This window comes from Phyllobates terribilis, unplaced genomic scaffold, assembly GCF_046119375.1.
Source record: "Phyllobates terribilis strain yellow unplaced genomic scaffold, ASM4611937v1 Scaffold_4__5_contigs__length_816908805, whole genome shotgun sequence".
NCBI lineage: Eukaryota > Metazoa > Chordata > Amphibia > Anura > Dendrobatidae > Phyllobates > Phyllobates terribilis.
This window is the reverse complement of record NW_027362764.1, coordinates 17,839,423-17,854,206: the sequence shown is the minus strand read 5'-3', so window position 1 is coordinate 17,854,206 and position 14,784 is coordinate 17,839,423. Positions and strand designations below refer to the sequence as shown.

The 14,784-nt window shown below is 46.0% G+C and overlaps 1 protein-coding gene across 1 annotated transcript in view; it reads left to right on the top strand.

Annotated features, from left to right (window-relative positions):
- The window catches only part of OBSCN (obscurin, cytoskeletal calmodulin and titin-interacting RhoGEF), a 528,918-nt gene that overhangs the window by 163,484 nt on the left and 350,650 nt on the right, over positions 1-14,784 (top strand). Inside the window, exons 23-25 of the mRNA XM_073676881.1 lie at positions 5,615-5,727; positions 5,922-6,075; positions 14,547-14,708. Coding sequence (XP_073532982.1) covers positions 5,615-5,727; positions 5,922-6,075; positions 14,547-14,708 — 429 coding nt within the window. The remainder of the gene's footprint in view (positions 1-5,614; positions 5,728-5,921; positions 6,076-14,546; positions 14,709-14,784) is intronic.

Here is a 14,784-nt window from a genome sequence, read left to right as displayed (position 1 = left end):
ACACCTGAGAAATAACAGAGCCATATACCTGAGAAATAAGAGAGCTGTACACCTAAGAAATAACAGAGCCATTCACATGAGAAATAACAGAGCCATAAACCTGAGAAATATCAGAGCCATACACCTGAGAAATATCAGAGCCATACACCTGAGAAATATCAGAGCCATACACCTGAGAAATAAGAGAGCCATACACCTGAGAAATAACAGAGCCATAGACCTGAGAAATAACAGAGCCATACATCTGAGAAATAAGAGAGCCATACACCTGGGAAATAACAGAGCCATAGACCTGAGAAATAACAGAGCTATACAGCGGGGAAATAACAGAGCCATACACCTGAGAAATAACAGAGCCATACACCTGAGAAATAACAGAGCCATACACCTGAGAAATAACAGAGCCACACACCTGAGAAATAACAGAGCCACACACCTGAGAAATAACAGAGCCACACACCTGAAAAATAACAGAGCCATTCACATAATAAATAACAGAGCCATAGACCTGAGAAATAACAGAGCCATACACCTAAGAAATAACAGAGCCATACACCTGAGAAATAACAGAGCCATAGACCTGAGAAATAACAGAGCCATACACCTAAGAAATAACAGAGCCATTCACATAAGAAATAACAGAGCTATACAGTCTGTAAATAACAGAGCCATACACCAGAGAAATATCAGAGCCATACACCTGAGAAATAAGAGAGCCAAACACCTGAGAAATAACAGAGCCATACACCTGAGAAATAACAGAGCCATACACCTGAGAAATAACAGAGCCGTATACCTGAGAAATAAGAGAGCTGTACACCTAAGAAATAACAGAGCCATTCACATGAGAAATAACAGAGCCATAAACCTGAGAAATATCAGAGCCATACACCTGAGAAATATCAGAGCCATACACCAGAGAAATATCAGAGCCATACACCTGAGAAATAAGAGAGCCAAACACCTGAGAAATAACAGAGCCATAGACCTGAGAAATAACAGAGCCATACACTTGAGAAATAAGAGAGCTATACACCTAAGAAATAACAGAGCCATACACCTGAGAAATAACAGGCTATACAGCGGGGACATAACAGAGCCATACACCTGAGAAATAACAGAGCCATACACCTGAGAAATAACAGAGCCACACACCTGAGAAATAACAGAGCCACACACCTGAGAAATAACAGAGCCACACACCTGAAAAATAACAGAGCCACACACCTGAGAAATAAGAGAGCCATACACCTGAGAAATAAGAGAGCCATACACCTGAGAAATAAGAGAGCCATACACTTGAGAAATAAGAGAGCCATACACCTGAGAAATAAGAGAGCTATACACCTGAGAAATAACAGAGCCATACACGTGAGAATTGTCAAAGCCTTACACCTGAGAATTGTCAGAGCCTTACACCTGAGAAATTACAGAGCCATACACTTGATAAATGACAGAGCCATACACCTGAGAAATAACAGAGCCATGCACCTGAGAATTGTCAGAGCCATACACCTGAGAAATAACAGACCCATACACCTGAGAATTGTCAGAGCCTTACACCTGATAAATGACAGAGCCATGCACTTGATAAATAACAGAGCCATACACCTGAGAAATAACAAAGCCAAACACCTGAGAATTTTCAAAGCCTTACACTTGATAAATGACAGAGCCATACACCTGAGAAATAACAGAGCCATACACCTGAGAAATAACAGAGCCATGCACCTGAGAATTGTCAGAGCCATACACCTGAGAAATAACAGACCCATACACCTGAGAATTGTCAGAGCCTTACACCTGATAAATGAGAGAGCCATGCACTTGATAAATAACAGAGCCATACACCTGAGAAATAACAAAGCCATACACCTGAGAAATGAGAGAGCCATACACCTGAGAAATGAGAGAGCCATACACCTGAGAAATGAGAGAGCCATACACCTGAGAAATGAGAGAGCCATACACCTGAGAAGTAACAGAGCCATACACCTAAGAAATGACAGAGCCATACACATGAGAATTGAAAGAGCCATGCACCTGAGAAATATCAGAGCCATACACCTGAGAAATATCAGACCCATACACCTGAGAAATAAAAGAGCCATACACCTGAGAAATAAAAGAGCCATACACCTGAGAAATATCAGAGACATATACATGAGAAATATCAGAGCTATACACCTGAGAAATAAGAAAGCCATACACCTGAGAAATAACAGAGCCATACACCTGAGAAATATCAGAGCCATACACCTGAGAAATATCAGAGCCATACACCTGAGAAATAAGAGACATACACCTGAGAAATAACAGAGCCATACACCTGAGAAATAACAGAGCCACACACCTGAGAAATATCAGAGCCATACACCTGAGAAATAAGAGAGCCATACACCTGAGAAATGACAAAGCCACACACGTGAGAAATAACAGAGCCATACACCTGAGAAATGACAGAGCCACACACGTGAGAAATAACAGAGCCATACACCTGAGAAATAACAGAGCCATACACCTGAGAAATAAGAGAGCCATACACCTGAGAAATAAGAGAGCCATACACCTGAGAAATATCAGAGCCATACACCTGAGAAATATCAGAGCCATACACCTGAGAAATAAGAGAGCCATACACCTGAGAATTGTCAGAGCCTTACAACTGAGAAATGACAGAGCCATACACCTGAGAAATAACAGAGCCATACACCTGAGAAATAACAGAGCCATACACCTGAGAAATAACAGAGCCGTACACCTGAGAAATATCAAAGCCATACACCTGAGAAATATCAGAGCCATACACCTGAGAAATATCAGAGTCTTACACCTGAGAAATAAGAGAGCCATACACCTGAGAATTGTCAGAGCCATACATCTGAGAAATAAGAGAGCCATACACCTGAGAAATAAGAGAGCCATACACCTAAGAAATAAGAGAGCCATATACCTGAGAAATAACAGAGCCATATACCTGAGAAATAACAGAGCCATACACCTGAGAAATATTAGAGCCATACACCTGAGAAATATTAGAGCCATACACCTGAGAAATATTAGAGCCATACACCTGAGAAATATCAGAGCCATACACATGAGAAATAACAGAGCCATACACCTGAGAAATAAGAATGCCATACACCTGAGATATAACATAGCCATACCCCTGAGAAATAACAGAACCACACACCTGAGTAATATCAGAGCCATACACCTGAGAAATAAGAGAGCCATACACCTGAGAAATAAGAGAGCCATACACCTGAGAAATAACAGAGCCATACACCTGAGAAATAAGAATGCCATACACCTGAGATATAACATGGCCATACCCCTGAGAAATAACAGAGCCACACACCTGAGAAATATCAGAGCCATACACCTGAGAAATAAGAGAGCCATACACCTGAGAAATAAGAGAGCCATACACCTGAGAAATAAGAGAGCCATACACCTGAGAAATAAGAGAGCCATACACCTGAGAAATAAGAGAGCCTTAAACCTGAGAAATAAGAGAGCCATACACCTGAGAAATAACAGAGCCATACACCTAAGAAATAACAGAGCCATACACCTGAGAAATAAGAGAGCCATACACCTGAGAAATAAGAGAGCCATACACCTGAGATATAACATAGCTATACACCTGAGAAATATCAGAGCCATACACCTGAGAAATAAGAGAGCCATACACCTGAGAAATAAGAGAGCCATACACCTGAGAATTGTCAGAGCCTTACAACTGAGAAATGACAGAGCCATACACCTGAGAAATAACAGAGCCATACACCTGAGAAATATCAGAGCCATACACCTGAGAAATAAGAGAGCCATACACCTGAGAAATAAGAAAGCCATACACCTGAGAAATAACAGAGCCATACACCTGAGAAATAACAGAGCCACACACCTGAGAAATATCACAGCCATACACCTGAGAAATAACAGAGCCACACACCTGAGAAATATCAGAGCCATACACCTGAGAAATAAGAGAGTCATACACCTGAAAAATGACAGAGCCACACACGTGAGAAATAACAGAGCCATACACCTGAAAAATAACAGAGCCATACACCTGAGAAAAAAGAGAGCCATACACCTGAGAAATATCAGAGCCATACACCTGAGAAATATCAGAGCCATACACCTGAGAAATATCAGAGCCATACACCTGAGAAATATCAGAGCCATACACCTGAGAAATATCAGAGCCATACACCTGAGAAATAAGAGAGCCATACACCTGAGAAATAAGAGAGCCATACACCTGAGAATTGTCAGAGCCTTACAACTGAGAAATGACAGAGCCATACACCTGAGAAATAACAGAGCCATACACCTGAGAAATAACAGAGCCATACACCTGAGAAATAACAGAGCCATACACCTGAGAAATATCAAAGCCATACACCTGAGAAATAACAGAGCCATACACCTGAGAAATGACAGAGCCACACACGTGAGAAATAACAGAGCCATACACCTGAGAAATAACAGAGCCATACACCTGAGAAATAAGAGAGCCATACACCTGAGAAATAAGAGAGCCATACACCTGAGAAATATCAGAGCCATACACCTGAGAAATATCAGAGCCATACACCTGAGAAATAAGAGAGCCATACACCTGAGAATTGTCAGAGCCTTACAACTGAGAAATGACAGAGCCATACACCTGAGACATAACAGAGCCATACACCTGAGAAATAACAGAGCCATACACCTGAGAAATAACAGAGCCATACACCTGAGAAATAACAGAGCCATACACCTGAGAAATAACAGAGCCATACACCTGAGAAATATCAGAGCCTTACACCTGAGAAATAAGAGAGCCATACACCTGAGAAATAAGAGAGCCATACACCTGAGAAATAAGAGAGCCATACACCTGAGAAATATCAGAGCCATACACCTGAGAAATAAGAGAGCCATACACCTGAGAAATAAGAGAGCCATACACCTGAGAAATAAGAGAGCCATACACCTGAGAAATAAGGGAGCCATACACCTGAGAATTGTCAGAGCCTTACAACTGAGAAATCACAGAGCCTTACACCTGAGAAATAACAGAGCCATACACCTGAGAAATAACAGAGCCATACACCTGAGAAATAAGAGAGCCATACACCTGGGAAATAAGAGAGCCATACACCTGATAAATAACAGAGCCATACACCTGATAAATAACAGAGCCATATACCTGAGAAATAACAGAGCCACACACCTGAGAAATGGCAGAGCCATACACCTGAGAAATAAGAGAGCCATACACCTGATAAATAACAGAGCCATACACCTGATAAATAACAGAGCCATACACCTGAGAAATAACAGAGCCACACACCTGAGAAATATCACAGCCATACACCTGAGAAATATCACAGCCATACACCTGAGAAATAACAGAGCCACACAGCTGAGAAATATATATCAGTACCTTCCATTTAGCACTTTTACATGTTTGATGTTATCACCTTGATAATGAATGTATCATTACTTATGTGGATGAGTCTGCCGGTCACATGCAGCAGTAAAGTCTCCCTCCATTTCCCCTCAAGGCGGCCATGATTATCCAGTCATATCACAATTGTCCTTCTGTTGCCAGAGCCTCCAGTACAAATCACTCATCCACTACAGAACATGACCGTGGAGGAGAGAGACAAGGTGACGCTGGAATGTGAAGTATCGCGGGCGAATGCGGAGGTGAAGTGGCTGAAGGTAAAGTCACTCTCTACTCACTGCCCTGACCATTTCTACCAGTGTTTCCTTACTGATGGATTTGAGCTTTGTGCCTCATCACTTGGTTGTGACCAGTTTTGGGGACCCTGGACTGTCACCGGCCGGACTGTCAGCACCGCACTGGCTGACGTCACATGTCACTGCACTGAGCCTCCTATATTCTCTCATTTCAGGATGGATCCGAGCTGCGACCGAGCAAGAAGATCACAATAATCTCCCAAAGTAACAAGCGCAACCTCACCATCCACAAGTGTGAACACGATGACCAGGGGACGTACGTCTGTGACGCCGGAGACCACAAAAGCTCCGCCCAGCTGACCGTGCGAGGTGAGAGCGCCAGTGATGGCGGAGATGTGAGAATGTATATGTGACCACCCTCAACATCAGCCCGCCTGCTGCTGTGCCGCCATCCTCAGCAGGGGAAGGCAAGAAGAGAACATTCCACAACATGTGAGTGCAGCTCTGGAGTATAATGCAGGAGGTAACTCAGGATCAGTAATGTAATGTATGTACACAGTGACTGCACCAGCAGAATAGTGAGTGCAGCTCTGGAGTATAATACAGGATGTAACTCAGGATCAGTAATGTAATGTATGTACACAGTGACTGCACCAGCAGAATAGGGAGTGCAGCTCTGGAGTATAATACAGGAGGTAACTCAGGATCAGTAATGTAATGTATGTACACAGTGACTGCACCAGCAGAATAGTGAGTTCAGCTCTGGAGTATAATACAGGATGTAACTCAGGATCAGTAATGTAATGTATGTACACAGTGACTGCACCAGCAGAATAGTGAGTGCAGCTCTGGAGTATAATGCAGGAGGTAACTCAGGATCAGTAATGTAATGTATGTACACAGTGACTGCACCAGCAGAATAGTGAGTGCAGCTCTGGAGTATAATACAGGATGTAACTCAGGATCAGTAATGTAATGTATGTACACAGTGACTGCACCAGCAGAATAGTGAGTGCAGCTCCGGGGTATAATACAGGAGGTAACTCAGGATCAGTAATGTATGTACACTGTGACTGCACCAGCAGAATAGTGAGTGCAGCTCTGGAGTATAATACAGGATGTAACTCAGGATCAGTAATGTAATGTATGTACACAGTGACTACACCAGCAGAATAGTGAGTGCAGCTCTGGAGTATAATACAGGATGTAACTCAGGATCAGTAATGTAATGTATGTACACAGTGACTGCACCAGCAGAATAGTGAGTGCAGCTCTGGAGTATAATGCAGGAGGTAACTCAGTATCAGTAATGTAATGTATGTACACAGTGACTGCACCAGCAGAATAGTGAGTGCAGCTCTGGAGTGTAATGCAGGAGGTAACTCAGGATCAGTAATGTAATGTATGTACACAGTGACTGCACCAGCAGAATAGTGAGTGCAGCTCTGGAGTATAATACAGGATGTAACTCAGGATCAGTAATGTAATGTATGTACACAGTGACTGCACCAGCAGAATAGTGAGTGCAGCTCTGGAGTATAATGCAGGAGGTAACTCAGTATCAGTAATGTAATGTATGTACACAGTGACTGCACCAGCAGAATAGTGAGTGCAGCTCTGGAGTGTAATGCAGGAGGTAACTCAGGATCAGTAATGTAATGTATGTACACAGTGACTGCACCAGCAGAATAGTGAGTGCAGCTCTGGAGTATAATACAGGATGTAACTCAGGATCAGTAATGTAATGTATGTACACAGTGACTGCACCAGCAGAATAGTGAGTGCAGCTCCGGGGTATAATACAGGAGGTAACTCAGGATCAGTAATGTATGTACACTGTGACTGCACCAGCAGAATAGTGAGTGCAGCTCTGGAGTATAATACAGGATGTAACTCAGGATCAGTAATGTAATGTATGTACACAGTGACTGCACCAGCAGAATAGTGAGTGCAGCTCTGGAGTATAATACAGGATGTAACTCAGGATCAGTAATGTAATGTATGTACACAGTGACTGCACCAGCAGAATAGTGAGTGCAGCTCTGGAGTATAATACAGGATGTAACTGAGGATCAGTAATGTAATATATGTATACAGTGACTCCACCAGCAGAATAGTGAGTGCAGCTCTGGAGTATAATGCAGGAGGTAACTCAGGATCAGTAATGTAATGTATGTACACAGTGACTGCACCAGCAGAATAGTGAGTGCAGCTCTGGGGTATAATACAGGATGTAACTCAGGATCAGTAATGTAATGTATGTACACAGTGACTGCACCAGCAGAATAGTGAGTGCAGCTCTGCAGTATAATACAGGATGTAACTCAGGATCAGTAATGTAATGTATGTACACAGTGACTGCACCAGCAGAATAGTGAGTGCAGCTCTGGAGTATAATACAGGATGTAACTCAGGATCAGTAATGTAATGTATGTACACAGTGACTGCACCAGCAGAATAGTGAGTGCAGCTCTGGAGTATAATACAGGATGTAACTCAGGATCAGTAATGTAATGTATGTACACAGTGACTGCACAAGCAGAATAGTGAGTGCAGCTCTGGAGTATAATACAGGATGTAACTCAGGATCAGTAATGTAATGTATGTACACAGTGACTGCACCAGCAGAATAGTGAGTGCAGCTCTGGAGTATAATACAGGAGGTAACTCAGAATCAGTAATGTAATGTAGGGTACACAGTGACTGCACCAGCAGAATAGTGAGTGCAGCTCTGGAGTATAATACAGGATGTAACTCAGGATCAGTAATGTAATGTAGGGTACACAGTGACTGCACCAGCAGAATAGTGAGTGCAGCTCTGGAGTATAATACAGGATGTAACTCAGGATCAGTAATGTAATGTATGTGCACAGTGACTGCACCAGCAGAATAGTGAGTGCAGCTCTGGAGTATAATACAGGAGGTAACTCAGAATCAGTAATGTAATGTATGTACACAGTGACTGCACCAGCAGAATAGTGAGTGCAGCTCTGGAGTATAATACAGGATGTAACTCAGGATCAGTAATGTAATGTATGTACACAGTGACTGCACCAGCAGAATAGTGAGTGCAGCTCTGGAGTATAATACAGGATGTAACTCAGGATCAGTAATGTAATGTATGTACACAGTGACTGCACCAGCAGAATAGTGAGTGCAGCTCTGGGGTATAATACAGGATGTAACTCAGGATCAGTAATGTAATGTATGTACACAGTGACTGCACCAGCAGAATAGTGAGTGCAGCTCTGGAGTATAATACAGGAGGTAACTCAGGATCAGTAATGTAATGTATGTACACAGTGACTGCACCAGCAGAATAGTGAGTGCAGCTCTGGGGTATAATATAGGAGGTAACTCAGGATCAGTAATGTAATCTATGTACACAGTGACTGCACCAGCAGAATAGTGAGTGCAGCTCAGGAGTATAATACAGGATGTAACTCCGGATCAGTAATGTAATGTATGTACACAGTGACTGCACCAGCAGAATAGTGAGTGCAGCTCTGGAGTATAATACAGGATGTAACTCAGGATCAGTAATGTAATGTATGTACACAGTGACTGCACCAGCAGAATAGTGAGTGCAGCTCTGGAGTATAATACAGGAGGTAACTCAGGATCAGTAATGTAATGTATGTACACAGTGACTGCACCAGCAGAATAGTGAGTGCAGCTCTGGAGTATAATACAGGATGTAACTCAGGATCAGTAATGTAATGTATGTACACAGTGACTGCACCAGCAGAATAGTGAGTGCAGCTCTGGAGTATAATACAGAATGTAACTCAGGATCAGTAATGTAATGTATGTACACAGTGACTGCACCAGCAGAATAGTGAGTGCAGCTCTGGAGTATAATACAGGATGTAACTGAGGATCAGTAATGTAATATATGTATACAGTGACTGCACCAGCAGAATAGTGAGTGCAGCTCTGGAGTATAATGCAGGAGGTAACTCAGGATCAGTAATGTAATGTATGTACACAGTGACTGCACCAGCAGAATAGTGAGTGCAGCTCTGGAGTATAATACAGGATGTAACTCAGGATCAGTAATGTAATGTATGTACACAGTGACTGCACCAGCAGAATAGTGAGAGCAGCTCTGGAGTATAATACAGGATGTAACTCAGGATCAGTAATGTAATGTATGTACACAGTGACTGCACCAGCAGAATAGTGAGTGCAGCTCTGGAGTATAATACAGGATGTAACTCAGGATCAGTAATGTAATGTATGTGCACAGTGACTGCACCAGCAGAATAGTGAGTGCAGCTCTGGAGTATAATACAGGATGTAACTCAGGATCAGTAATGTAATGTATGTACACAGTGACTGCACCAGCAGAATAGTGAGAGCAGCTCTGGAGTATAATACAGGATGTAACTCAGGATCAGTAATGTAATGTGTGTACACAGTGACTGCACCAGCAGAATAGTGAGTGCAGCTCTGGAGTATAATACAGGAGGTAACTCAGGATCAGTAATGTAATGTATGTACACAGTGACTGCACCAGCAGAATAGTGAGTGCAGCTCTGGAGTATAATACAGGAGGTAACTCAGGATCAGTAATGTAATGTATGTACACAGTGACTGCACCAGCAGAATAGTGAGAGCAGCTCTGGAGTATAATACAGGATGTAACTCAGGATCAGTAATGTAATGTGTGTACACAGTGACTGCACCAGCAGAATAGTGAGTGCAGCTCTGGAGTATAATACAGGAGGTAACTCAGGATCAGTAATGTAATGTATGTACACAGTGACTGCACCAGCAGATCAGTGAGTGCAGCTCTGGGGTATAATACAGGATGTAACTCAGGATCAGTAATGTAATGTATGTACACAGTGACTGCACCAGCAGAATAGTGAGTGCAGCTCTGGAGTATAATACAGGATGTAACTCAGGATCAGTAATGTAATGTATGTACACAGTGACTGCACCAACAGAATAGTGAGTGCAGCTCTGGAGTATAATACAGGATGTAACTCAGGATCAGTAATGTAATGTGTGTACACAGTGACTGCACCAGCAGAATAGTGAGAGCAGCTCTGGAGTATAATACAGGATGTAACTCCGGATCAGTAATGTAATGTGTGTACACAGTGACTGCACCAGCAGAATAGTGAGTGCAGCTCTGGAGTATAATACAGGAGGTAACTCAGGATCAGTAATGTAATGTATGTACACAGTGACTGCACCAGCAGAATAGTGAGTGCAGCTCTGGGGTATAATACAGGATGTAACTCAGGATCAGTAATGTAATGTATGTACACAGTGACTGTACCAGCAGAATAGTGAGTGCAGCTCTGGGGTATAATACAGGAGGTAACTCAGGATCAGTAATGTAATGTATGTACACAGTGACTGCACCAGCAGAATAGTGAGTGCAGCTCTGGGGTATAATACAGGAGGTAACTCAGGATCAGTAATGTAATGTATGTACACAGTGACTGCACCAGCAGAATAGTGAGTGCAGCTCTGGAGTATAATACAGGATGTAACTCAGGATCAGTAATGTAATGTATGTACACAGCGACTGCACCAGCAGAATAGTGAGTGCAGCTCTGGAGTATAATACAGGAGGTAACTCAGGATCAGTAATGTAATGTATGTACACAGTGACTGCACCTGCAGAATAGTGAGTGCAGCTCTGGAGTATGATACGTGGTTTGTGTAGACCCTGCTGTAGGGAGATCTCTCTGTATGATAGGGAAAGTGGTGAAAGAAGATGATATAACCTGACAGATGTTCTCGTCGTGTGACATCTCTGTGTGCGTTGCCCGTGTTAGAGCGGTGTGTACGGCTCAGGCGTGTGACATCTCTGTGTGCGTTGCCCGTGTTAGAGCGGTGTGTACGGCTCAGTCGTGTGACATCTCTGTGTGCGTTGCCCGTGTTAGAGCGGTGTGTACGGCTCAGTCGTGTGACATCTCTGTGTGCTTTGCCCGTGTTAGAGCGGTGTGTACGGCTCAGTCGTGTGACATCTCTGTGTGCGTTGCCCGTGTTAGAGCGGTGTGTACGGCTCAGTCGTGTGACATCTCTGTGTGCGTTGCCCGTGTTAGAGCGGTGTGTACAGCTCAGTCGTGTTACATCTCTGTGTGCGTTGCCCGTGTTAGAGCGGTGTGTACAGCTCAGTCGTGTGACATCTCTGTGTGCGTTGCCCGTGTTAGAGCGGTGTGTACGGCTCAGTCGTGTGACATCTCTGTGTGCGCTGCCCGTGTTAGAGCGGTGTGTACGGCTCAGGCGTGTGACATCTCTGTGTGCGTTGCCCGTGTTAGAGCGGTGTGTACGGCTCAGGCGTGTGACATCTCTGTGTGCGTTGCCCGTGTTAGAGCGGTGTGTACGGCTCAGTCGTGTGACATCTCTGTGTGCGTTGCCCGTGTTAGAGCGGTGTGTACGGCTCAGTCGTGTGACATCTCTGTGTGGGTTGCCCGTGTTAGAGCGGTGTGTACGGCTCAGTCGTGTGACATCTCTGTGTGGGTTGCCCGTGTTAGAGCGGTGTGTACGGCTCAGTCGTGTGACATCTCTGTGTGCGTTGCCCGTGTTAGAGCGGTGTGTACGGCTCAGTCGTGTGACATCTCTGTGTGCGTTGCCCGTGTTAGAGCGGTGTGTACGGCTCAGTCGTGTGACATCTCTGTGTGCGTTGCCCGTGTTAGAGCGGTGTGTACGGCTCAGTCGTGTGACTTCTCTGTGTGCGTTGCCCGTGTTAGAGCGGTGTGTACGGCTCAGTCGTGTGACATCTCTGTGTGCGTTGCCCGTGTTAGAGCGGTGTGTACGGCTCAGGCGTGTGACATCTCTGTGTGCGTTGCCCGTGTTAGAGCTGTGTGTACAGCTCAGGCGTGTGACATCTCTGTGTGCGTTGCCCGTGTTAGAGCGGTGTGTACGGCTCAGGCTTTTGACATCTCTGTGTGCGTTGCCCGTGTTAGAGCGGTGTGTACGGCTCAGTCGTGTGACATCTCTGTGTGCGTTGCCCGTGTTAGAGCGGTGTGTACGGCTCAGTCGTGTGACATCTCTGTGTGCGTTGCCCGTGTTAGAGCGGTGTGTACGGCTCAGGCGTGTGACATCTCTGTGTGCGTTGCCCGTGTTAGAGCGATGTGTACAGCTCAGGCGTGTGACCTCTTTGTGTGCGTTGCCTGTGTTAGAGCGGTGTGTACGGCTCAGTCGTGTGACATCTCTGTGTGCGTTGCCCGTGTTAGAGCGGTGTGTACGGCTCAGGCGTGTGACATCTCTGTGTGCGTTGCCCGTGTTAGAGCGGTGTGTACGGCTCAGTCGTGTGACATCTCTGTGTGCGTTGCCTGTGTTAGAGCGGTGTGTACGGCTCAGGCGTGTGACATCTCTGTGTGCGTTGCCCGTGTTAGAGCGGTGTGTACGGCTCAGTCGTGTGACATCTCTGTGTGCTTTGCCTGTGTTAGAGCGGTGTGTACGGCTCAGTCGTGTGACATCTCTGTGTGCGTTGGCTGTGTTAGAGCGGTGTGTACGGCTCAGGCGTGTGACATCTCTGTGTGCGTTGACCGTGTTAGAGCGGTGTGTACGGCTCAGTCGTGTGACATCTCTGTGTGCGTTGCCCGTGTTAGAGCGGTGTGTACGGCTCAGTCGTGTGACATCTCTGTGTGCGTTGCCCGTGTTAGAGCGGTGTGTACGGCTCAGTCGTGTGACATCTCTGTGTGCGTTGCCCGTGTTAGAGCGGTGTGTACGGCTCAGTCGTGTGACATCTCTGTGTGCGTTGCCTGTGTTAGAGCGGTGTGTACGGCTCAGGCGTGTGACATCTCTGTGTGCGTTGCCCGTGTTAGAGCGGTGTGTACGGCTCCGTCGTGTGACATCTCTGTGTGCGTTGCCCGTGTTAGAGCGGTGTGTACGGCTCAGTCGTGTGACATCTCTGTGTGCGTTGCCCGTGTTAGAGCGGTGTGCACGGCTCAGTCGTGTGACATCTCTGTGTGCTTTGCCCGTGTTAGAGCGGTGTGTACGGCTCAGTCGTGTGACATCTCTGTGTGCGTTGCCCGTGTTAGAGCGGTGTGCACGGCTCAGTCGTGTGACATCTCTGTGTGCGTTGCCCGTGTTAGAGCGGTGTGTACGGCTCAGGCGTGTGACATCTCTGTGTGCGTTGCCCGTGTTAGAGCGGTGTGTACGGCTCAGGCGTGTGACATCTCTGTGTGCGTTGCCCGTGTTAGAGCGGTGTGTACGGCTCAGTCGTGTGACATCTCTGTGTGCGTTGCCCGTGTTAGAGCGGTGTGTACGGCTCAGGCGTGTGACATCTCGGTGTGCGTTGCCCGTGTTAGAGCGGTGTGTACGGCTCAGTCGTGTGACATCTCTGTGTGCGTTGCCCGTGTTAGAGCGGTGTGTACGGCTCAGGCGTGTGACATCTCTGTGTGCGTTGCCCGTGTTAGAGCGGTGTGTACGGCTCAGTCGTGTGACATCTCTGTGTGCGTTGCCCGTGTTAGAGCGGTGTGTACGGCTCAGGCGTGTGACATCTCGGTGTGCGTTGCCCGTGTTAGAGCGGTGTGTACGGCTCAGTCGTGTGACATCTCTGTGTGCGTTGCCCGTGTTAGAGCGGTGTGTACGGCTCAGGCGTGTGACATCTCGGTGTGCGTTGCCCGTGTTAGAGCGGTGTGTACGGCTCAGTCGTGTGACATCTCTGTGTGCGTTGCCCGTGTTAGAGCGGTGTGTACGGCTCAGGCGTGTGACATCTCGGTGTGCGTTGCCCGTGTTAGAGCGGTGTGTACGGCTCAGTCGTGTGACATCTCTGTGTGCGTTGCCCGTGTTAGAGCGGTGTGTACGGCTCAGGCGTGTGATCTCGTGTGATGTTGTGCATTATGTCACCCGTCTTCCTGTGTGCACAGCTCGGGACATCCGCTTCATTAAGCCTCTGCTGGACGTGGATGTGATGGAGAAGGAGTCGGCTTCGTTCATGTGTCAGATTTCTCACGATGACGTCCAGACTCAATGGTACAAAAATGGCGCAAAACTGAGGGCAGGAGACAACGTGAAGCTGCGCCAGGAGGGTGAGTGCTCCCAGGAGCCAATACATCGAGAGGTTACCAAGCAGATGAGGGTCCTCCCGGCCCCCTGCTCTGGGCT